Source organism: Brachyhypopomus gauderio, chromosome 9, assembly GCF_052324685.1.
Source record: "Brachyhypopomus gauderio isolate BG-103 chromosome 9, BGAUD_0.2, whole genome shotgun sequence".
NCBI classification, from domain to species: Eukaryota; Metazoa; Chordata; class Actinopteri; order Gymnotiformes; family Hypopomidae; genus Brachyhypopomus; species Brachyhypopomus gauderio.
In genome coordinates, this window is record NC_135219.1 from 9481116 (window position 1) to 9504024 (window position 22909).

Here is a 22909-nt window from a genome sequence, read left to right on the forward strand (position 1 = left end):
GAGCTTCATGCACCGATACCACCACAAAAGTTTTATTTCGGAATATTTAAGGCAAGTAGAAACAACTGCATAATTACAAGAGAACACTCAAGCACCTCACACTTAAGGGATTCCATCTCAAGGCCTGTTATATCCTTGGCAACCTGAAAGTTATAAACTGCATATAGAAGTTAAGGTCCCCTTTTGTTGACTTAATGCCACTGTTGGCAAATGCACATCAAACATTCCTTCGAAAAACACACAAAAATCACATGAAAATAAAAAGGTTTACATTAAGTATGACGGCGTGTTTACACTGCACCAATCTTAAAATAAACAACGTACAAAACGGTTTCATCACAGTTGGAACAGACGAGTGAAAAGCAACGGTGTCTCTGAACATTACTGCGCAACTGAACGCTGCAGTGTTGACAGTGATGTAAACAAGTGGTCTGTAAAGGGCTGTTGTGCAGTTTTAAAATTCCATTTGAGCAGCAAAAGTCCTCCGAGCGAGGTTCACTCGGCGAGAACGTACAGTTGGATGGTTCTATAGGCAGTGGTGCAGAATAATGGTGAACAGGCGTGCACGGTAAACAGTGAGGAATTGCATTTCATTCAAAGTATAAAGTACACTGTGTGTGTTTGGCACTGACACATGAAACAAGGGCAGTTCCCCCATAGGCCTCTGTGAAGTCCTGAATCCCCAATCCCATTCAGATGCATTTAAACCATCTGTTTAAGTCTTCAACCGTTTGCACAAAATCAACTTAGCAGCTTAGATGTTTTTTAAGAAACATGGGAGAAAAAAAAAAAAAAAAAAAAACACTGACAATGAAAGACGGAAAAAGCAAGCTTATGCTGGTGGAGTAACGCTCCGTCACCTGCTCTCCGCCACGCAATCTCAGGCTCAAACTCCCACCCTCGCTCGTCATAATACAATCGCCTCCGCTGTTGCCAGGCTACACCTCCTCCTCCTCCTCTTCCTCCTCCTCCTCTCCCTCCACCTCGTTGCCAGGCAGCCGTACCTTCACCCAGCCGTCCGTGGCTAGCCCGTGTTTCTTCTGGTGCCGTTTGTAGTTGTCCCAGTGGCCCGTGGTGTAGCCGCACTCCTGGCACTTGTGGGGCTTCTCGCCGGTGTGCCGCAGCATGTGTCTCTTCAGGTTCATGCTCTGGTTGCAGCTGTAGCTGCACACGGCGCACTGGAAGGGCTTGGCGCCCGAGTGGACCCGCTGGTGCCGCTTGAGGTTGGCCAGGTTCCCGCAGGCGTAGTCGCACAGGTGGCACTTGTAGGGCTTCTCGCCCGTGTGCACGCGGTGGTGCCGCTTGAGGTTGTCGAAGTGGGCGGAGGCGTAGTCGCACTGCGGGCACTTGTAGGGCTTCTCGCCGCTGTGCGTCTTCATGTGGCGGGCCAGGTGGTTGGGGTAGTGCGTGAGGAAGGGGCAGGCGGCGCACGTGTACACGCGGTCCCCACGCTCGCCCCCCGCCCCCGCCGCGTCCTTCGTCAGCATCTCCAGGGTGCACTTGGCGCAGATCTGGGCCGAGGAGCCGTCCTCGTCGTCCAGCGCCAGGCCGCACAGGCGGCAGGTGAAGGGGAAGAGGAGGGGGGGCAGCGGGGCGGGTGGGGCGGGTGGAGCCCCGGGACCGCGCGCCCTCGCCGGGGGGCGCTGCTCCGGCTTCTGGGCCGCGAACGGCTGCACGTAGCCGCCGTCGCTCACGTTCACTTCGGCCTGCACGACTTCTGAAGGCAAACGAAACTGGGTTTCGGTCAAACTCAACACAAAAAGGTGCCAGAGCGTGAAGAAAGAAAAGAAAGAGGGGGAAAAGAAGAGCTTACCTCCACTTGAGGCCACAGGAGCGTCTCCTCTGAGCCTCTGGCCCACAGCGGGATGCTGGTGGGCGTGGCCGCTCACCGGCCGCTGCATGCCGCGACTGGGGTTGGCGACCGTGTGCATGCGCTGGTGCCTCTTCAGGTTCCCCAAGGAACTGCAGGCAAAAGTACAGTGCTCACACTTATAGGGTTTCTCCCCGGTGTGGATGCGCAGGTGCCTCTGCAGGTTCACCAGCTGCGCGGAGGCGTACGAGCACAGCGGGCACCTGTACGGCTTCTCGCCGTTGTGGGTCTTCATGTGCCTCTTCACGTGGTTGGTGTAGCGCGACGAGAAGCCGCACAGCACGCACGAATGGAGCTTCAGGGAGCCGTCCTCGCCCGCCGCTCTGTCGGAACCGGCCCCTTCCAGCGCGGCCTGAGAGTCCGAGGCGGAGCCGGGACAGGCGCCGGACCGGTCCGCGCCCACCACGCCGCTCATGTCCCCTTTGAGGCAGTGCAGGCAGTAGGGTCCGGCCAGGTCCAGGCCGGGACCGGCGGGCTCGTCGAGGAGGCGGGAGCATCCCCGGCAGGAGAGGTACGGGGGGAAGGCGGTGTCGGACGAGCCCCCCTCGCGCTTGCTCTCAGAGGCGTGGACGTCATCCGTGTCGCTGTCCATGCTGAGGCGGGTGAAGGAGGCGCTTTCTTCGTCTCCCAGTGGGAAGCTAGGCAGAGTGAGATCAGCTGCACCCAGTCAGGGCAAAACAGCAGGACGTTAAAGTCAGACCGTGCAGCTGTGCGTGTGTTTAGTAAGCACCATTCACACGACAACATTATTACAGCAAAACCGAGAATGGTTTCTTTGCTAGCCTCTATCATAAAAAAAAGTGTTTTCTTCTACAAGCAAATTATTTCAAAATGTATGTTTCACACATTATACAAGATAATTCTGTTCTCCCGCACACAAGTCATCCTAAGATCAATGTCTCACCCAGAGCCAACAAAATAAACACACCTTTACATCACACAAATACAAATACTACCAATGCATTAGTGCTGAGAGCACAGACATCATCAGGAGAAAGCAAGCGCATTTTTAAAGAACCCTCTGCCCTCATACTCACACAGCTGGATCAGGTAAAAGATGCAGAATCCTCACAAGATAACAAGGGAAGCTGAATTCGGACAAAAAAGCACAATCTCATTCCACAATTCTGTGCGTGTCGTGCGCCTGTACAATGGCCCTCTCTCTCTGACTCTCGCACGCGAGCAGCTCCCTCCTCACACAAGGCAGGAGCGAGTGAAGACTGGAGCCTGAACCGGCCTTTATATTGGGCTTCTCAGAAACCCTCGGTGGATGATTACCTAGCCTAATGATAATGATGATGACTATAATGGCTCTGCAGCTGAGGGTGATGATGATGATGATGATGATAAAGACACCGAGAGGAGATGATGATGATGATGATGATGATGATGATGATGATGATGATGATGATGATGAATAAATGCCTTCCTGTAATGGTGTCCTTGATGATGATGGCTGTCTTGATGACCCTTATAATGGTGGCACGTTTTTCGGGTTTGCCATTTCCAGACTGTATGCTCTGACAGTACTCGCACAGGGCTGAGCACCATCTTTCAGCTCTGCATGAAAATAACTTTTTCCCCTCAACAGATATCGCCATTTCCAACCTTAACATTACGCACCCCTGTTTGCACTTGGAGCACAGTGGAAAAGAAATAATAAAGGAGAAGTCTGTGTGTAAGGAAAAACGTTCACTGTTCAGGTTCACCCTCACTCTCATATAACCACCATATCTTATATAACGTAGTGAAGAAACCATTTGAATACATTTCCCATACATCACAGGTCACCCTTTTTAATACATTCTCCATACATTACCACGTAATCATCTCTGGCTCATAGCAGTAATGGATACCTGACACATTAAGGGATTTTAAGACAAATTAATGTTACTTAACAGTAGCAATATTAAGAGGTTTTTTTATCCCCACACTATGGCTGGAGCAGCACTGGACTTCCTACTCAGACGCTATGACAAGGTGTGTGGTCAGGCGTGCGTACGTAAACACACAAACCTGCTACAAGATTGAATTCAAAAATACACATCCACATTTCTACTCTCAGTCAAGATCTTTTATGAAAAGATATAATACACACGTGTGTGTGCATGTGTGTTGACGCATCACATTTCTATGTTAGTAAGCATACACAGTATATACAAATACACAGTTTTGTTTTATATGTTGATCTGCTGTTTAGTTAAATTTTGTTGAGCAGTGGTTCAACCTTTGTGGCAACCTTCAACTGAGCATGCGGTAGATTCTTGAACACAGATGTTATCAAGTGTAATCCAGAGCTACCCAAGGTGATGGTGATATTCTGGAAGGGTTCAGTATTATGCCCTGTGTGTGATCTAAGCTGGGTGCCCACTTCTAGGGAGAGTAACTGCGGTGTAGAATTTCTTCTAACTTTCTGAATCATGTGCTTGATTCCCAGGTTCATTCTACAACCCTTTCTAGTCTCCCAAGATGCTTCTGCTTCTCTTAAATCTCCCAGGCTTATGAACAGCATTCGGTCCGATTTATTTATTTATTTTTGGTCAGGCACAGCAGGTCAAGCCCACACCCGACCCGACAGGAGCATGTGGCATTAATTAGCAAGAGGTCGTTATTTCAGAGGATTCAGGCTATTTTCTACTAATGGCCTTCATTTGTGTCAAACATTTGGTCCACAAAGACAGTGGAATGTAAAACGCTACATAAGAACGTAATATTTATGTATTATTCTGTCACCATTTATTATGACTTGAATGAAGATTGCAGCACATTAAATAAAGAATTCATGAGGACATTCAGAAAATGAATCCCAAAAGGTTCACAAACTTGTCCACCACTATAATTATGCATTGGTTCAAATAAAACATTTGAAACAAACTTTGCATGTTAGGCACTAAATGCAGTATCTTTGGCAACATATGTAATAAATTAAGACTAATAAAGCAAATGCATTCCAGGATAAATATACGTTTAGCTGGTAAAAGCAGAGCACCAGACCCAAAAAATCAAACCTCAAGTTATGGATGTAAAAGCTCACTGCTAAAATGTTTACTCCCAGAAAATATAAGTTGACCAGTGCTGTGTCCAAAAAGCTTGACAGACATTTCAGTATTTTTAAACATTGTTTTTGATGTTCAATATAAAACAGAACATTTCTCAACTCTTATCATACCTGGGATTGTTATTATTAATTAGTACTTATTAATTCCTCATTGATTAAATATTTAGTTCACTTTAAACATTAAGCACTTTTGATATTATAATTTAATCAGCCAAGATTGAGATCAAGATTGAATGATGGAGTATTTTAGAAACTCCAGTTTATAAACTTTATTATTTATAAACTGTATATTGCTAAATAGAAAAACATATTTTGTGTTGGTAGTATATATGTGTCAATAGTTTGTCATTGCTCAATTAAACTGCACAAACCTTTATAAAGCCTTAACACACACACACACACATACATATATATATATATATATATATATATATATATATATATTGCTCAAAAAAATAAAGGAAACACTAAAATAACACATCCTAGATCAATTAATAAAAATCTTTGAAATCAGTTGAAAATCTCTCATTTCTACCTGTTGTCTGTTCCATTTGCACAAGAGCAGATAAAATTGATTCACAATCAGTGTTGCTTCCTATCTGAACACGAAGTGTGGATGACTTGAAGTTACATTGTGTTGTTTAAGTGTTCCCTTTATTTTTTTGAGCAGTGTATTAGGGTTGCAGCGGTAACCGGTTTCACGGTATACCACGGTATTAAAATGCACGGTTATCATATCGTGTGCGTTTGCTTATTACCGGTAAAAAGCAAGCCAGCGGAGAAACTGACCCGCGCATGCACAACTCCGCTCCGGTTCAGCTACTCAGCACACAGCGGTGAGAATGGCAGAAAGTGCATCAGACTTAACAAATTTTTTAACAAAAAAAAAGCTAAACTAAAATCAGCGGCGAAAATGACGTAATCGCGGTGGCTCCGCCCGTGCGCGAGGGTCTCGCGCGCTGTCGATTCGCGAGGTCGTGCACCTCTCGAATTTTGTAACTTTGCGCGCGCTGCGCCTCAGCGCAATGAACAAAGTCATGTTTGCAGGGTTCATACACCTTTATAAGGGGGAATTAAAGTACTTGTACGTAACTTTAAAGGTCCGTTTCAATATTTCCCAGCACCTTAAACTTAATTAAGTTAAATATTTATACATATACTCGAAATAATTCGCTTTTTAAATCACATTATTTAATGGTTGTTTATTTCCAAAACGCCCAATCTTAACGTCTTCACGTTCTCTCATGTTTCGTCCTGGAATTACAAGAGGCTCGTATTTGTTAACGTAATACAAAAGAACTAGTAAAAGTATAAACCAGCTTTTTAAGGTCCTTGCTTTCACTGGATGTGAAAGACGCCATTAATTTACATGCGTTCATTTTCAAATTCTAACGTGCCTGTTTTTGATATGTTAAAACCAGACTCGGTGTGAAAGCCTTACAATAGAAATCTCTATTGTGAGGATCATGTCAGAAATAAATCCTCTCTTTCTGCAGTATCTGGTTATATTCTAACTTGGAAGTACAACGGATGTTTACAACAGTTGTTGATCAGACAGTGACCCTGGCTGAGTTTATCAGATATTAAATAATTTAAACTTAAATAATTGTACTGAAATCCATGATTTAGGTTTCTCTAATTTTGCAGTATTTATATAAACATGTGTACAGCTTATTTTTTTAAAGGACACATTTTGTATACAATAGTTCCAGGTTTCTACAATAAATAGTTAATTGAACAAAAATAACTTGTTGTAATTTCTTTAAGGGTCAGTGTATCTTTTAATAATATACAAACTAACTGTGATACCGTGATAACCGTGATACCGCGGTATTTTCTGAGACGGTTATCATACCGTGAAAATCTCATATCGTTGCAACCCTACAGTGTATATATGTTTAATGGTTAAGTCTTTTGCCTATTAAAAAGGACAAAGAAAATCCACTAAAACATTGTTAGAAATGTATAGTGTAATATATAATATACATTAATATGCATATAATATATATTACACACTGGAGAAGGCATGAGCCACTATGCAAGGGCATTTCTAACAGTCCAGGTAGGACATGTCAAAATAAAGGAAATAAAGACATTTTAAATGAAGAAGTGCTTTGGTGTCTTTTTCTTCTTCTTTTACATCATTGGATTTTTTCTTAAATGGCACCAAAAAGGATCCAATTCTAACTACACTCAAAACAAAGATTCTTTAATACAAAATGCATCATTGTGACCTTGACGTTTTTGATAAATTGACCCGACTTGTAATTTACTCACTCTGTCTTCTGCAGTAAGCGAACCAAGATTCCACATGAGGGCGCCATCGTCTCTCAAGTAATGATGTGCTATGAGACGCTTGGTACCACTGGCGCTGTATCTTTGTTTTCAGTTTTCCTTTTTTCTGACTTTTGTTGACCAAACGGGACGGGTATACAGTATACAGAATTCACCCAAGAAGGACTGGGAGTACTACTGCAAGTACTTCCAGAGTAGATATACCTAAGAAACTGCCATTCTTACTGTACAAGCACACCGTCTATGGCAACTTCAGAAGATTTATCCAAAATTTACTCATTTAGTTTATTATCATCATCTGAATCAATTTACAGCTCACGAGAACACACCCAAGGACATTAGGACATTTCTTTGTGTGATTGAAGAAATAATGCAACATGAAGAAATGCACTGAGGCTGCTATGTTGAAGTAAATCACGCACCTGAAAACTTCTCCAGACCTAAAATCTTCCTGTCATCCTCATGATCTGAGAAGTTAAGATCTTCACCCAGAAGAAAGTTGCCCTCAAATGTAAGGCTTGCTGGACCATTAACGTCTAGGGCATCTTCAGAATCCACTGAAAGGCAACAGAGGTGAGTTTAGAATTTTATACATAGGTTATACACAAACATATTAACAAATGTGGCATGAGACAGGTTTGGGAGTTTACTCAATGAATATTTGCATTCAGGATATATAATAAATGAATTATATTTAAATAAGAAACTGTATGCCAATTACATAACAGGAAGTTAAGGCCTAACTGTAAACCTTCAAAGTCTCTGAATGATCAAAAATACTTTAATTCCACTCACAAACCTTCAAACCTTCATTTTATGGTCCTTACATTTTGCTGCCATCTACTGGACATGGCATCAGACATTAATGCAGTTTGTGTGCGTGTGCGTGTGTGTGTGTGTGTAACAAAAAACATGTAATGTCCCAAATGCACCAGATGGAAATTCATTTTACACAAAAAAACAGCAACCTGTTTTGATGTGCAAAAGGACTCGATTAGCATGGCCTGAAATCCTGCAGTGTTCACATCCTTTATATTCCCTCTTTATCATAGGACAGTCGTCATTACATAGAGAGAGAGAGAGAGAGCTACAAAATACTTTATTCCCAATGGACATTTCTATAGTTGTAATGTACACAAATGACCAGACACAAGTAGAATACAAAAAAAACCCAGATATGATGTAATAGATCAATATAGATTCAAGTAAGATATAGGGCAAATAATGTAAAATGTGCAATACGCTAATTGATGTGACAAAACAACAAAAACAGTTATCTAAACAAATAAGTTACTTGTGATATATACATGTAGTAACTGAAATACTCAATTTAGAATCAATGTTAAAGGAATTACATTTAGCACCCACAGGGTAAATGTCAAAAGAACTTTAATCAGGTAAATCAAAATCACATTAACCATATTAACATAGTATGACTGTTTTAGATTGTGGCCATGGATATAAACTTATTTCTAGAGATATTAGATGTACAGATGTAAAGCAACCTCAGGATTCTTACACTTTACAGGCTGTGGATTCTGCTGTTTTCTTCTTGGCATCTTCCAGTCAGCCTTTCCTGATCTGCAACTTCTACCACGATCCCTGTAAGAATCAACTCATTCTTCCAAACACAAAACGTTGCAACACGTTGATGGAGCGCCGCAGTGAAACTGTGCAAACCAGACACTGCTGGTGTTCAGAGACACAGTTGAAATAGCGCATCCGTATTCACATCACTAGCTGTCAAGCTAATGTCAGAACAGAGCTAATGTCCATCATGGCTCAAATATAAGTCTTAATGCAAACACCTCGAAAGGCCAACTGAAATACTCAGATCGTACTTTAAATGTTAATGACACAGGCAGCACAGAGTTGTCTTACTGCTACATAACAAACTCCAGGCTGGCTACAAGCCTTCTGCAGGAGTAAGCTACACCAGGCATGCTAGCTGGCCATCTTAGCAACGTTAGCTAGCTAGCTAAGGATAACTAAACATGTAGTTGGTCGCTGCACATGCTAATCATCTAGCTAGCTGTATGGGGCTAAGAGTTTTTCACTAATATTATACCTCATGTTTCTGTCTTGGTCATCCTATAGCACTTCTTGTGTGGATAAAGGGGTGTCGTTTTAGAGGACACTAATGTTAGCTGTCCGCCATTCCATATCACGTCGACCACGAAGAAAGGCAATTAATGGTCTTTTTTTCATAAGTTAATTGATTTCCAGATTGCCATTGTATACATTTTCTTCCGCTATTTTACGTATTTCCGTTTCCTGGGCTCGCGCGTGCGTGGAAAAGTGCACGTCGTTGGGAATTGTAGTCATAGTGAATTTGTCGACATTTTGCTTTTCGGCGCTGCAATCCACTTTGCTACAAAGTGGAAATGTGTTACTAGTTTTATATTTTGGGTTTATTGTAAGTTAAACTGTTGTTCTTGTTTGGTGTTGTTGCTACTGTTGCTTATACTCCATACAGTATTTGGATTTATTGTAGTGTTTTAATGGAAACCTTTCTCTATTGTTAGTGTCGCTACTGCAGTTACTAATGCCCCAAACACAGACCAAACAGACATCCCAATACACACGTACCCTTAACTAAACTACAGCCCAGTGCGCGCGTTTTAATAGTGTTAGAGAACCCGGAGTACCGCCCTTCAATAAAAAATAACGGGATCCGCGTCTTGTGCGTCTCGGTGCAGCAGGACACCCCTATGTCGTTAGTACATCTCAAACGGGCGCTCATAGAAGGGGATCTCCGAGCTTAACGGGGATCTCAGAGGTTAACGGGGATCTCCGCGTCAACGTCACGCGACGGTTCTCGGACCGGGGACACGCGCGCTCCCGATGCTCTCCCGGCGCGCTCCCGGCCCGCCGGGCAAACGTGTTTTACAGCAGTGGGAGGAGCCGCGGACTTCGTGCCTTCTCGGCTTTTCAATGGGAGGAGCTTACTGATGGTTTCTGAACAGCAATAACGCCGAAAGAAAAGGTGAGGTACTGATTTAATTATTTTGCCTGCTCTTTTAGATATTATGGCATGCTTATATCTGTGTGGCCATTATGAACAGACTGCATTTAAACTACACGACATGATCGTATTTGACAGGACAGGGCTGCGGTACGGAGCCTAATAACCTTGCCACTCCCTGCAGTGCTGTAATGCCTGCTCAGACCTTCTGATTAATTATTGAAAAATCCGGTGGTGCTCTCATATTAAACTGAATATTGATATTCGGATGTAACGTAGCTGTCTTTCCAAGGTAACATGTCTTCTCGATTGTAGCCTAGTCTTTCCTTGCTGTAAGTGCTGAAGTAATACTCTGCGATTCGTGGCAAAAGGAAAGTCAATGGTCATTCAGTGGCACTGCATAATTACAGACGCCTAACTGCTGGGATGCCCCAAATGATGCGCCACATAAAGCAATAGATAACGGGAGGTGTGTCTACATAAACCTCTACATAAACCTACCGTATTGCCCAATCGCGCATTCTTGCGATGCTAAGTTGGTAGTGTACCAACGTGGTCCTCACCCCCCTCTAGGCTAGACTGATGCAATGTGTAGCCTGTAACGCTGGTATAATAATAACTCTACCCGGTCCTTAAAATATTTTTTTGCAAGCAAGTTCTTACCTTTTTGTTTCTTACTAATCTGAAATTACAATTAATCCATACAACTAGCCAAAGTACGATTCAGCCGAATTCAGTACAGTGTACGAAAAGAACCAGTGAAATTATTTGGACGTCCTGTGAAGTATTTGGATTTGTTTACTCTCTGTTGATTAGTGAGATGAATGAAAAAGATGCCAATGTACAATCATGACAATCATTTTGATTAGATGATTTCTCACAAACTCTGTACAACTCCCAATACACACCCACACCCATACACAAAGAGAGAAAAGTAGAGTGTTTCTATTTAAAAAAAAATTATTTCCCTTTTTCATGTTCTCTTCAGCTTTTTCAATTTCCCCTTGTCTTTTATGGAGCTTTCCATTCGGTTTAAGACAATATTGTCAGTTAATTTTTAGACAACTGTTTCTATATGCCATATCATGCCATTTTATATGCCATATGGTCCTTTTTAAAATCACAAATCAGCTTTTGGCTGAGAGAGAATGTGAGTGTTTAGGCAAGATAGTCCAAGGTACTGCTAATCCTAATTACTGTGTGAATGACCTAAGGCAAAGCAAACAACCACACACAAAAAAAACCTTTTATAGCTAGTATGTCTCACAATTATCTCATGAGGATAAAACTACAAGTTTGTAGTTCTACATAGGTAGGTAAAAAATTTTAATGTATTGGTCTTAAATACATAAAAGAGAAAGTTATTCCATAGTCTTCTCACATGCTGCGTGAAGAATTTTAGCTAGAGGTTATGAGCAAAGCAAGTATGTGAAATATAATATTTGTTTCCAAACTCATCCATGCAACAGTTGTTTTGAGCTGTATGGGATAACTGTTGCTTAGAGGAAAAGTCCCAATGGACCGGCATCTATTGTTGTGATCTCTCCTCCTAAAAATATGTGAGGGTCTCTGAATGCAGCCTACACTCCCCCACTTCACATGATTTCTTTGCAACATGGCAACATATCAGTGCTAAAAGGCTTTATTAAATTAGTGACTGTGTTGCAGTGGTAGCAAACGGGTAATCAAAATGGATTTTAAGTCCCATGTTTATGGTACCCCAAAGATAATAGGATATTTATTGCCTTTTCCAAGGGTGTAGTGTCACTGTGCACCTGTTTTGTGCACTTTCTGAATATATACATTTAATATACACATAGCCTATAGGTGCAAATGAAGACTTGACCCTTTCATTAGGGTTCAAGGTTGACTGAAAGTGCAGATTGAGAGTTATTTCCCTCAACTAAACAATATACGTGCTCTTTTATCTTTGTATTTCATCCATTGCTTAATGTTCAATTGATTTGGACATATTTCACATATAATGGCACGATATTGTTAATACTGTTAGATTACAAGTATGTCGAATATTGAAGCTGCTTCCGTGTACTTAAACGTCTCCCACAGGGATTTCAACAGATCTCTAGGCTACCTCTTTCTGGCTTTCCATTAGGGAGTTAAATGATGCAATGTCTGCCTGTAGCTCCTCTCTGTGTTTCTGGCTCAGGCACCCACCAGGAGTCCTCACTCTTTGCAGGAAATTAACAAAGGAGGCGAAATCAGGAGCAGACTAAATCCTTCCTCTTTTGGCAAAGCTTCTCAATACGAGAAAAAAAACATGCTGGCCACTCTGGGCTCTGGCTGAATTTTCTAAACATTTTATTGATAATAAGAATTTGCACAAATTCTTGCTAACATGATTTAATTTCTCAGTTTCTCTAAGCATTTTTGGAAACTGATTGTCCCAGCAAAATGTTCTTGGTGTGCCCTTGTCCTGGGACTTCAAAGGCTCTCTCTTCTGTATAATGAACCATGCCAGTGAGCAGGAGTAAACATGGGTGGAGGTGGTCCTCTGAGCTGTGGTGGAGCTGTCAGCATGGGTGGGGGTGGTCCTCTGAACTGTGGTGGAGTTGTCAGCATGGGTGGGGGTGGTCCTCTGAACTGTGGTGGAGTTGTCAGCATGGGTGGAGGTGGTCCTCTGAACTGTGGTGGAGTTGTCAGCATGGGTGGGGGTGGTCCTCTGAGCTGTGGTGGAGTTGTCAGCATGGGTGGAGGTGGTCCTCTGAGCTGTGGTGGAGTTGTCAGCATGGGTGGAGGTGGTCCTCTGAGCTGTGGTGGAGTTGTCAGCATGGGTGGAGGTGGTCCTCTGAACTGTGGTGGAGTTGTCATCATGGGTGGAGGTGGTCCTCTGAGCTGTGGTGGAGTTGTCAGCATGGGTGGAGGTGGTCCTCTGAACTGTGGTGGAGTTGTCATCATGGGTGGAGGTGGTCCTCTGAGCTGTGGTGGAGTTGTCAGCATGGGTGGAGGTGGTCCTCTGAACTGTGGTGGAGTTTTCAGCATGGGTGGAGGTGGTCCTCTGAACTGTGGTGGAGTTGTCAGCATGGGTGGAGGTGGTCCTCTGAACTGTGGTGGAGTTGTCAGCATGGGTGGAGGTGGTCCTCTGAACTGTGGTGGAGTTTTCAGCATGGGTGGAGGTGGTCCTCTGAGCTGTGGTGGAACTGTCAGTACGGGTGTTTCTGTCATTACCTTCATAGCCCACTGCACACATAAACTGCAGGCCGGACTCCCCCACTGTACTGTCCGCAGTCTGACTCCAGTATTGAGCGCTGGCCGTCTGGGTCCTGCCTGCTCCCTTCCACACAGGCCAAAGGGCTGCCCATCATTTAGACAGAGGTTTTCTTCACTCATCAGCCTTATTTGCCACTACCCAAAGAAAGCCAATAAGTGGGCTGTCATTAAGAGATTTTGAATGCCTGAAAAGCTGGTAGAGTTAATAATGACACTTTACAGTTCAGCACGAGCAGATGGTTTTTCTGAAATATTAAACATTCTCAGGCTCCGAATGAGCTAAAGGGTTTTGTATGGCAGACAGGCACAATCTGCTCTTTTCAGACAAATTAGGCCAATATTAGATAGTGACTTTCAAGGGCTCATTATGTGACTTTGTCCTTGTGAAGCTATGATTTTGTCTATGTTGAACCCACAAGGATGTGATTACAGAGAATCTGTAAGTGTGGGCAAAGACAGGATCAAGTAATGTGTTCATTACCACTTGCACTTCGATTGGCTGCTGAATCTGGGTAAATGACCAAAATTCTGATCTTTTACAGGATGTAAAATATGGAAACATATGAAAGGCTCGTATGAACCAAGTTTGACAGTTTGACTTTTCTGGAATTAGCCTATGAACCTATGTCAGCCTATGAACATTAAGTGGTGATTGCTATGTTTCACTTTGTTGCAATATTTGTTTTGTAAAAAAAAAAAAGATTTTTTTAAACAAAAAGACTCAGACGTAACAATAGATAAATAAATATATGTTCATGGGAATAATTTACTTGTTGCGGCTTTATCTGTCTTTTTCACATCATGTTTTTCATTTGTTTTCAGGGTGACATGTTTTCTGTGGATGAAGATGTTTGCTTTGATGTTTAAATGCTGAGCCCAGAAGATGTAGCAAGATAGACTTGCACCTCATTGCACCTTTGGTGATGATGACCTTCAGAAGGGATCACGTCCGTGAACGACCATCTCGCTCTCCCCTGATGCATGTCTTCCTGCAAACCCGCTAGTGAGCCAGAAGGAGCTGCCCACACGCCCACACAGACCCGACTTGCCCATGCTGGACTGGCTGGACTTCCCCACGTCCTATCATGAAGAGGCCGAAGCAGCAGTCTCAGCCCTTTAGCTTTCTCAGTTTCTTCAGTCGCAAACCCAAATCAGACCCCAAGAGTGAGAAGCCGTCTGCTACCCTGAGCCGAGAGGAGGTGGCCATTACACTCACACCCAAAGTGCAGAAGCCAACACAGAAAGTAAGAAAGTGCCATTATTTATGATGTGATGTGGTATTTATTTTCTCACACAGAATTCAAAGTCTTCTGAAACCATATCATCACTTCAATGACCATTTGAGCTTGAAAGGTGTGGGATATACAGTTGCCGAATGTAGTAGCGTAATGTAGTAAACGTGGATTATTGTAATTAGCCGTAAAGTCTGTAATGACATACCGAGGAAAGATCTTCTCATCTGCCAGCTGTCCCTGTATGCTGATCATTTATTTAATTAGTATTATTGTGTCTCCTTGCTGTTGCCAGGAAACAAGAGTTGTTTCACCATACGCTTTAGCTCTTCCATGAGAATGTACACATAGTCATGCACATACGTCTACATGGCTCTGTTTATATTGTGATTTGAGACATATTTATATATATATATATATATATATATATATATATATATATATATATATTAGTCCATCCTTACAACATCCTTACATCCTTTTTTCTTTAGGAGCCGAATGTCAGTGAGAAAGATGGCGTTGGCGAGGGCACTGACGGAGGCCCGATGGAGGGTGAGGGAGGTGGGGTCGAGCAGGTGGCGGAGTCCGGGAGCAGCGGCTCCACGGGGGTCCTCACCCTGTCCTCCTCCAGCCAGGAGCAGCTGCTCGAGCACCTGGTGGAGTGTCCCCTGTGCCTGCTGAGCCAGCCGCGGGGACACTTCCCCCGGCTGTCCTCGTGCCCGCACCGGGCCTGCACCGACTGCCTGCGCCAGTACCTGCGCATCGAGATCTCCGAGAGCCGCGTTGGCATCGCCTGCCCGCAGTGCCCCGAGACGCTGGCGCCCCCGGACGTGCGCGCCATCCTGGACGATGGAGCGCTGCTGGAACGCTTCGAGGAGTTCCTGTTACGCCGCATCCTGGCCACCGACCCCGACACGCGCTGGTGTCCGGCACCTGACTGCAGGTAAGCGCGGAAACATGCAGCTAACGACGGAAAAATCACCACGGCACGGCCTCGTGGAGTACAACCACCTACTCGCCCTGTCCAGGAGAACATTACAAACTGTACATTAATAATACATGAAATGTTGACCTAATGTTTGCTAGTAAAAACAAAAATGCTTTTCACATCTCCATTTGTTGCGTACGTGCGTACAGGACAGACCACGTGCCTGGCAGGCGGGGTCATGCAGTCCCCGCGTAATAGTGTGTTCATTGTCGTTGCATTATGCATAGCCCTAGAGGCCAGTTTTGGGTTTCCCAGCTGCAAGAAGAACCCACTGATGGGAAGCTGGTCATGATTGGTGGTACGAGAGCCGCCCCTATGCCAGCATGGGGGATTAGATGTCTTCTGCATTCTCTCCTCGTGAGACCAATACCTTCTACCTCCACCATTAAGGAATGCTGTAGTAGATCAGTAATGGACTGAGTGCCGGAGGAAATGCACTTGATTTTACGATTAGAAGTAACCGCAGATAAATCCTGTCCAGAAAACATTTATTTTAAAAAAGGTTCATTCATAATTTTTTTTACAGCTTTAGACTTGTACTGTGCTGTAACAGTACAATGTATTGCTCAATTCAGTACATATACATCACCTCTGAGCCCAAACTTTATATTTACCTGTCAAATATTTTTTTCTGAAATATTAAACTTATCAAGTATAAATGTGATATTGTTGTACTGTGGGCTGCTGGAGTCTGAAGACTGTTGTCTGCTCAGTTACGCAGTGATCGCCTACGGCTGTGCAGAGTGTCCAAAGCTGAGCTGCGGACGCAAGGGCTGTGAGACCGACTTCTGCTACCACTGTCGCCAGCTGTGGCATCCGGACCAGACGTGTGACCAGGCCAGACGCCAGCGCGCCCGCCACACGCTGGGGGCCAACGACACCTCCGCCCTCTACATCTTCAGCGAGGAGTCCAGCGGAGGTAACAACAGACCCCCTGGTGGCCTTCGTCCTGACCAGGTTCCTCACTCGTGCCTTTCCTGGCTGGACATGTCGGTTGTGTGTGCTGCAGATGCCGAGGAGATTAAAGCGTGTCCGCGGTGCGGCGCCTACATCATGAAGACCAACGACGGCAGCTGCAATCGTATGAACTGCACGGTGTGTGCCTGTCAGTTCTGTTGGCTGTGCATGCAGGAGATCACAGACGTGCACTACCTCAGGTACCTCACACACACACACACACACACACACACACAAACACACGCATGTGGACACACATGCACAGATACACACAGACATCTCCAGTTACTGCATCAGAATATGATGCACTTCATTATCAGAAACACCAGCATCAGTACAAGTGTAACCTGAGTTCATATGCTGCTGTTGGTATAACGTGATGCGGTCATGTGAAGATTCATCTTTAACTTACCTTGTAACTCCATGGCATTTGATGTTTAAATGTCATCACGATGTGGTCTGCAACACTGTGAAAAAATTATTCAACCTTATTAGTTTTATTAATGCAACCTACATATGGCTGCCGAAAGCTAATCTCAGCCACATTAAATGGCAACAGACCAAGAAGAGATTAAAAGTTTTCAGGGGCAACTTACAAATAAAATTACTAGTATTTCATATGATGAAGTGTTTAAACTACACTAGTTTTGATCATCTTCTTTCACAGTATAAAATAAATATGAACATTTTTGTTTTGATAACAGATGGAAAATGAAGTGTTTTGGAGAGCTGGATGTTTTCATTGATTCTTTATGAGGTGTTTTTCATTTACTGTCTGTGATGGCGTAGCAATGAAAGATGATCACAGTGTGTGTGTGTGTGTGTGTGTGTGTGTGTGTGTGTGTGTGTGTGTGTGTGTGTGTGTGTGTGTTATCATGGTGAATGATCTCTTCTCTTCGTATACTGCCATGTGTTCCTTCCTACCCCTGTGTGAATGTGTGAGTTGGGCCCTGCTTACCAAGTTTTCATTTACTGGAACTTTCTTCTGCCCCAAGCTTTCTTCTGTTGAGCTTTCAGTGGAAGATCAAGTATTGTAGAAATGTCAGCCATTTGTCACAGTGCCTTAAAGTGATCTCAGCATTTTGGCTGAGCTGCAGAGTCAAGCAAAAAGCCAAATTAAGTGCACACGGTCAGGATTCAGTGATTGAGGATGAGATCATAAAACTTTGATTGCGTGTGTGTGTGTGTGTGTGTGTGTGTGTGTGTGGTTGCGTGTGTGCGAGTATGTGCGTGTGTGTGGTGCAGTATTTGCCATCCCCAGCCTGTATGGACTGGTTCCATGGTTGTAAACAAGCATTCATATCCATCTAGTATCCACCCACAGACCTCAGTTCTGCAGTTCATGTGTTTAATCAAGCAGGCTTTAAAAAATAGTACATCCAAGACACAAACCAAATGATGATCATCAATCATTTAGTGTGAATTTTGTGTGAATCAGGCTTTAAGACCATGAGACAAGAGGCTGTGTGAGAAACTTGACCCGAGCATTCACACACAGCACTTATTTCCCCTCTGTGCTCTCCTCAGCCCGTCAGGCTGCACTTTCTGGGGGAAGAAGCCGTGGTCGCAAACCCGGAAGGTCCTGTGGCAGGTGGGGATGTTGCTGGGGGCTCCTGTAGTGATCTCCCTCATCGCCGGCATCGCCATACCCGTCATCATCGTGGGTATCCCAATTTACATGGGACGCAAGGTACGGAGCAGTGTGTGTTGTTGCATTTCTCTACACTGCAATTGCTATGTGTCGAAATGGCTCACCAGATATTTAAACAGCACTTATGATATGCCGTAAGGACATACATACGTGTTGGACATATTCTTCATATTAAGAAACCATGCAAAATAAATGTAAATGTATTCTGAAGTGTAACCTCTTAAATCCTTCAATGTACAGCACGTTGAGACTTCATATTCACAGATGAGTTTGGTGCAGATGGGCTTTTTCTGGAACAGTTTAGTGTTGGTGTATAGTGCAAAGGCCCATTAAGTAATCCAGCAATGCTGTGTGGTCTGAGAATATTGAATCTGTAATAAGAGAGCAGTATATATTGAGCTTCTAGATTCAAGACTGAAGCCCTAGTTTTCTCATTATTCTAATTTGCATCTGTTACTGTGGTCCTCAGGTTCACGGTCGCTGTAAGAAAAACAATATCTCAGGAAGTAAACATTATCTGACAGTGGCCAGTGGGGTCATGACATCAGTGTTTGTGTCTCCTGTCATAGCAGCCATCACTGTGGGTAAGAAACTTCTCTCTCTCTAGAATATTCTCTCTCTCTCTGTTTTTTTTTGTTTTGTTTTTTTTGTTTTTTTTTTCAGACTTCTTTGTGTCTATGACATTGGTTCCTTCGCTATAACCTTAGCCATAAGCGTGACTTAAATGTTCTAGAAAAACATCACCCTTTGTTACGAGGCTGTATTTAACGTTGTTAGCTCGTGGCATGAGGGAAAGTGATGACTAAGCATTCTGTATAATGGTGTCCATCCAAGCAAAAATCACAGCACTAGATCACTCTCAATGACAAAGTGCAGTCTCCTGCTGTAAGTAGCCATCCGGGAGAAATACAATCAGATGCATTTACATTGATGCTCAGAGGCACACACACTTTTTTCTATGTGCCAACCCACATGTATTTTTACTGCAGGCATTCTGATGCCATGTGTTACAATATACTCAGATAGACATTAGATTTGTGGAGTCTTGGTGATCATGCTTTTTTGTTTTTTTAAGCCCTGAGCCTTCTTCCTTCCTTGTAAACACTCATTCACCAAATAACTGACCCCCTCTATTCATGAGTGCTGTGTCCCCAGTGCTGGCACAGAGGAGAGACTTGACACCGCCACCAGAGCGATCTCCATGGTGTGGTGTGAATTCACATTCACGCTCTGCTGTGTTCTCCCTCCGATTCCTGTGCTCTCCCCCTCCCTGCCGTTGCCTGAGAACAGCAGCGTCTGATCTCCAGGGGTTGCCTGAGAACAGCAGCGTCTGATCTCCAGGGGTTGCCTGAGAACAGCAGTGTCTGATCTCCAGCCGTTGCCTGAGAACAGCAGCGTCTGATCTCCAGCGTTGCCTGAGAACAGCAGCGTCTGATCTCCAGGGGTTGCCTGAGAACAGCAGTGTCTGATCTCCAGCGTTGCCTGAGAACAGCAGCGTCTGATCTCCAGCGTTGCCTGAGAACAGCAGCGTCTGATCTCCAGCGGTTGCCTGAGAACAGCAGCGTCTGATCTCCAGCGGTTGCCTGAGAACAGCAGCGTCTGATCTCCAGGGGTTGCCTGAGAACAGCAGCGTCTGATCTCCAGCGTTGCCTGAGAACGGCAGAATCTGATCTCCAGCCTTGTCTCATAACAGCAGTCTGATCTCCAACGCTGCGCTGGCCTCTGCAGAAGCAGAGCAGGGCCCCGTCCTGTGAGCACGGCATTGTCTCCCACCTCAACAAGGCTGCTCTGTTTCACAACCCTGGAGAACGATGGTCCTTTGTCCTCTAGGTTTAGCAAACCAGCCTCAGAGTCTTTAGTGCCTGAATTATTTCCTTGTGCTGTAATTCCAATAGGTAAAAGTATTGCTCTGTGTTTCTCTGCCAATGTCAGTGAGTATAAAGTCAATGAGTGTTTGAGATATGTCTGACTGTTTCTGTTTCCTTCCATTTTTTCAACATATGAAGGGGCATTTCTTACCAATGAATCTCTCTGTGGTTGCAGCGGTCGGAGTGCCTCTGATGTTGACTTATGTTTACGGTGTGGTTCCGATGTCCCTGTGTCGGAATGGCTGGTGCAGGCCTCAAACTGAACCCCCCGAAATGCGCAAGATACAGCTGGAAGATCTGGCCACATGTAAGTCCTCCACCACAAAAACAGCATCTCAGCCCAGAGTGCCTCTTTTGGGCTGGTGCGAGACAAATATGGAAATATAAAATCTCAAAAAACAAAGCACCATCATACCATAATAAAATGTATAGTAAAAAATATACCAGCAGTATGCAACTGTTAATCCTGTATTTGCTTATGGTTACGTGCATGCTGTTGCAGATATTTAGTTTAAAGAGTCAAAAAATGTTAAATTCAATGCTTGACCTCCTTGTCTGATTAAGTTTCAACTTCTCTTGAAGATCTTTTGTTTTCTCATGTAGTCAGTGACAACTGGACTGCACAGCCCAAGCAAGCTCTGAATGACAGAAGTGTCCAGGAGGTGAGAGTGAGTGTGGAGGAGGTGGTGTCGTTGCCTAGTACCAGCGCTGTCCTGCCACCGCCTGAGGCCTCCCCGGACCCACCCGATAACAGACACACGGACGGAGCCGAGCAGGACGAGCAGGACGTCCAGTCCGACGACGCGGCTGAAGAGTACGCTTTCAGCATCGGTCAGGCATTTGCCTTGAGGTGTGTCCTGTTCCATCAAATGTCACCTCTGAAGACAATAACAAGCACAGTTCCCCAAGAGAAAATGTGTAAGAGCACCAGACTGTGCTGACTCATTTCTCCAGTGTGCCACTGCCTTCCTATTAAAAACCGTGCGGCGGTATTGCTGTCTTTTTTTTTTTTTTTTAACACTGCAGGGAAGGGACCAACATTGAGGTGCGCGTGGAGATCGAGGCGCAGCCGCGGGGATTGCGCCAGCCCAGCCTCAGCAGCGTGCTCTCCAGCAGGAGCCTGTCAGCGGAGTCCCTCCACCAGTCCCACGAACCTCCCTGTGCCTCACTGCAGCTGGTGGGCGGAGAGCCCCAGCCGCTCGCCGAGACGGACAACGTCTGAGCCTCGCCTGGACACACCTGCTTCCACCGCTCGCCGCCGCACCGCCCACCAGCCGCTTTGAGCCTGTGCACCCGAACAGAGTCGGCGACACGGACACCACTGCAGTGAGAGGGGGGGAGACAGACGGAGCTAACGAGGAACGGCTCGGCGTGATGAGAGGAGGCGTCGAGAAAACCCCAGGTTGACTGCCAAAATGTCATGACGAGAAGTGTCAACAGTGATACACACAAAAATGACCGAAGCATGTCTGTCAAGAAGTCTTATGGGCGTTAGCCTTTTTTTTTTAAAACTGTGTTACAATGGAGAGAATGTCTGAATTGTGTTCTCCTTTATTTATTTGTTTAGCCCTTCTAATATACCCCTATATTTAGCTGCAGCCCCATACATTGATGAAACAATGGCATGATTTCTTCTATAGAGTTATGTAGCCTAATTTGACATAAAACTGGAGACAACCACAGTGTGCACTGAAGAGGACCGCGCCATGCTAACGTGCCGAGTGTCTAGGGCTTCCCCAGTGTTGTTAGTTCACTTGAATTACTCAAGATTTTACATAACACCAGACACTGTGTCATTTTAAAGTAACCGACAGCGAAAACAACGGGACTTTAGATTCTCTACTGCCATAATTAGAAATGAAAGCTGCTTATATGTAGCAGCAAACTGCTGTAGATTTATCGGCACGCTTAAAAAACGGTCAGTATATTAGCCGAAATCAGCGAGTTTTTTTGTTGTTCTTTAACTGCACTGTTCCCTTGTGTGGAAGACCACAAACTTCTTACGGAATATCATTTGAACCTGTTATTTTATCTAGCGGGCCACCATGTCCTTTTCCCTGTAGACTGGCTGAACCAATGACCTGGACTGAATTTAGGTCACGCATCTGGACAGAATGTGTTTGACAAGCGTGGAGACGTTATATGCAGGAGTCGGTATTGCATTAGCACAGCTCTTGTGCACATGAGGAATCAAGTGTCTGAATCGCCATGACTGAAACGAAAGCAGTCTGCTAGGCTGTGGTAATATTACCGCATATATCTGTTTTCAACTGCATGAGTGTAACTCTTAGTTAAAAAGACGGCCCATTAAATCACAAGGACAGCTTAAAGAGACAACGCCATTGTGATGCCGTTTGCAGAAAACACCTAGATCTCTCTGCGAGTCAACAGTCGGCTGCAAAGAACAGTCTCCCAAACCAGTGCGAGGCCTGAAACAACTGATAAGAGTTCCGGAATGTAACGTTTCACAGCGACTATATTTTGTGGGTCAGAATCCCCGCGTATCGAAAATTACATGAACGTACTTGCAATGTAGACTTGGAATGTGGATAAATAGGATGGTGTGTGAATAAAAGGATTCGGAGTGAAAGATAAACCTCGTGTGAGTATCAAATTGTGTTAAGCTTTTGACTTTATTTGTTTCCTAATGATGAAACTACATACACAATCCCAGAAGCTTATTTGACTAGATACATTGTTTTTCCTAAAGTATTGCCATGACTGAGCTGTAATGTTGTAGTAAGTGTGCAACACACAAAGATGGAGCTGTTGGACAGCCTTTGAAGTGCGCGCGCCA

At 44.3% G+C, this 22909-nt stretch overlaps 2 protein-coding genes across 8 annotated transcripts; one reads left to right on the top strand and one right to left on the bottom strand.

The window, feature by feature from the left end:
• Nucleotides 1–11: 11 nt before the first annotated feature.
• znf513a (zinc finger protein 513a) lies at nucleotides 12–9501 on the bottom strand. Of its 2 annotated transcripts, none has more exons than XM_077016920.1 (5): nucleotides 9292–9501; nucleotides 8743–8844; nucleotides 7646–7780; nucleotides 1814–2527; nucleotides 12–1714 (listed from the first exon to the last, which is right to left on the bottom strand). In XM_077016920.1, exons 2-5 carry the CDS (start codon nucleotides 8780–8782, stop codon nucleotides 939–941), a joined length of 1665 nt encoding a protein of 554 aa, XP_076873035.1. In that variant the 5' UTR covers nucleotides 8783–8844; nucleotides 9292–9501; the 3' UTR covers nucleotides 12–938. The 2 variants fall into 2 exon arrangements, with proteins under 2 accessions (XP_076873035.1, XP_076873034.1); XM_077016919.1 differs by having other exon boundaries at nucleotides 12–1717; nucleotides 9292–9500.
• Nucleotides 9502–9660: 159 nt separating this feature from the next.
• Nucleotides 9661–22697, top strand: LOC143522922 (E3 ubiquitin-protein ligase RNF19B). Of its 6 annotated transcripts, none has more exons than XM_077016916.1 (10): nucleotides 9669–10209; nucleotides 14239–14660; nucleotides 15140–15591; nucleotides 16350–16555; nucleotides 16646–16793; nucleotides 18121–18283; nucleotides 18714–18828; nucleotides 20288–20419; nucleotides 20695–21030; nucleotides 21139–22697. In XM_077016916.1, the coding sequence occupies exons 2-10, from the start codon at nucleotides 14502–14504 to the stop codon at nucleotides 21393–21395; spliced, it is 1968 nt and encodes a 655-aa protein (XP_076873031.1). In that variant the 5' UTR covers nucleotides 9669–10209; nucleotides 14239–14501; the 3' UTR covers nucleotides 21396–22697. The 6 variants fall into 6 exon arrangements, with proteins under 6 accessions (XP_076873030.1, XP_076873029.1, XP_076873027.1 ...); XM_077016918.1 differs by having other exon boundaries at nucleotides 9675–10209; nucleotides 20695–20962; XM_077016915.1 differs by having other exon boundaries at nucleotides 9661–10209; nucleotides 16350–16793; nucleotides 20716–21030.
• The last annotated feature ends 212 nt before the right edge of the window (nucleotides 22698–22909 follow it).

Coding starts and splice junctions, on each gene's coding strand:
- znf513a (XM_077016919.1), bottom strand. CDS start 8,782: ATGCCAAGAAGAAAACAGCAGAATCCACAGCCTGTAAAGT. Junction 7,781..8,742: donor GAATCCACAGCCTGTAAAGT/GTAAGAATCCTG, acceptor GTTGCCTTTCAG/TGGATTCTGAAGATGCCCTA. Junction 2,528..7,645: donor AGGTCTGGAGAAGTTTTCAG/GTGCGTGATTTA, acceptor GACTGGGTGCAG/CTGATCTCACTCTGCCTAGC.
- LOC143522922 (XM_077016914.1), top strand. CDS start 14,502: ATGAAGAGGCCGAAGCAGCAGTCTCAGCCCTTTAGCTTTCTCAGTTTC. Junction 14,661..15,139: donor TGCAGAAGCCAACACAGAAA/GTAAGAAAGTGC, acceptor TTTTTTCTTTAG/GAGCCGAATGTCAGTGAGAA. Junction 15,592..16,349: donor TGTCCGGCACCTGACTGCAG/GTAAGCGCGGAA, acceptor TTGTCTGCTCAG/TTACGCAGTGATCGCCTACG.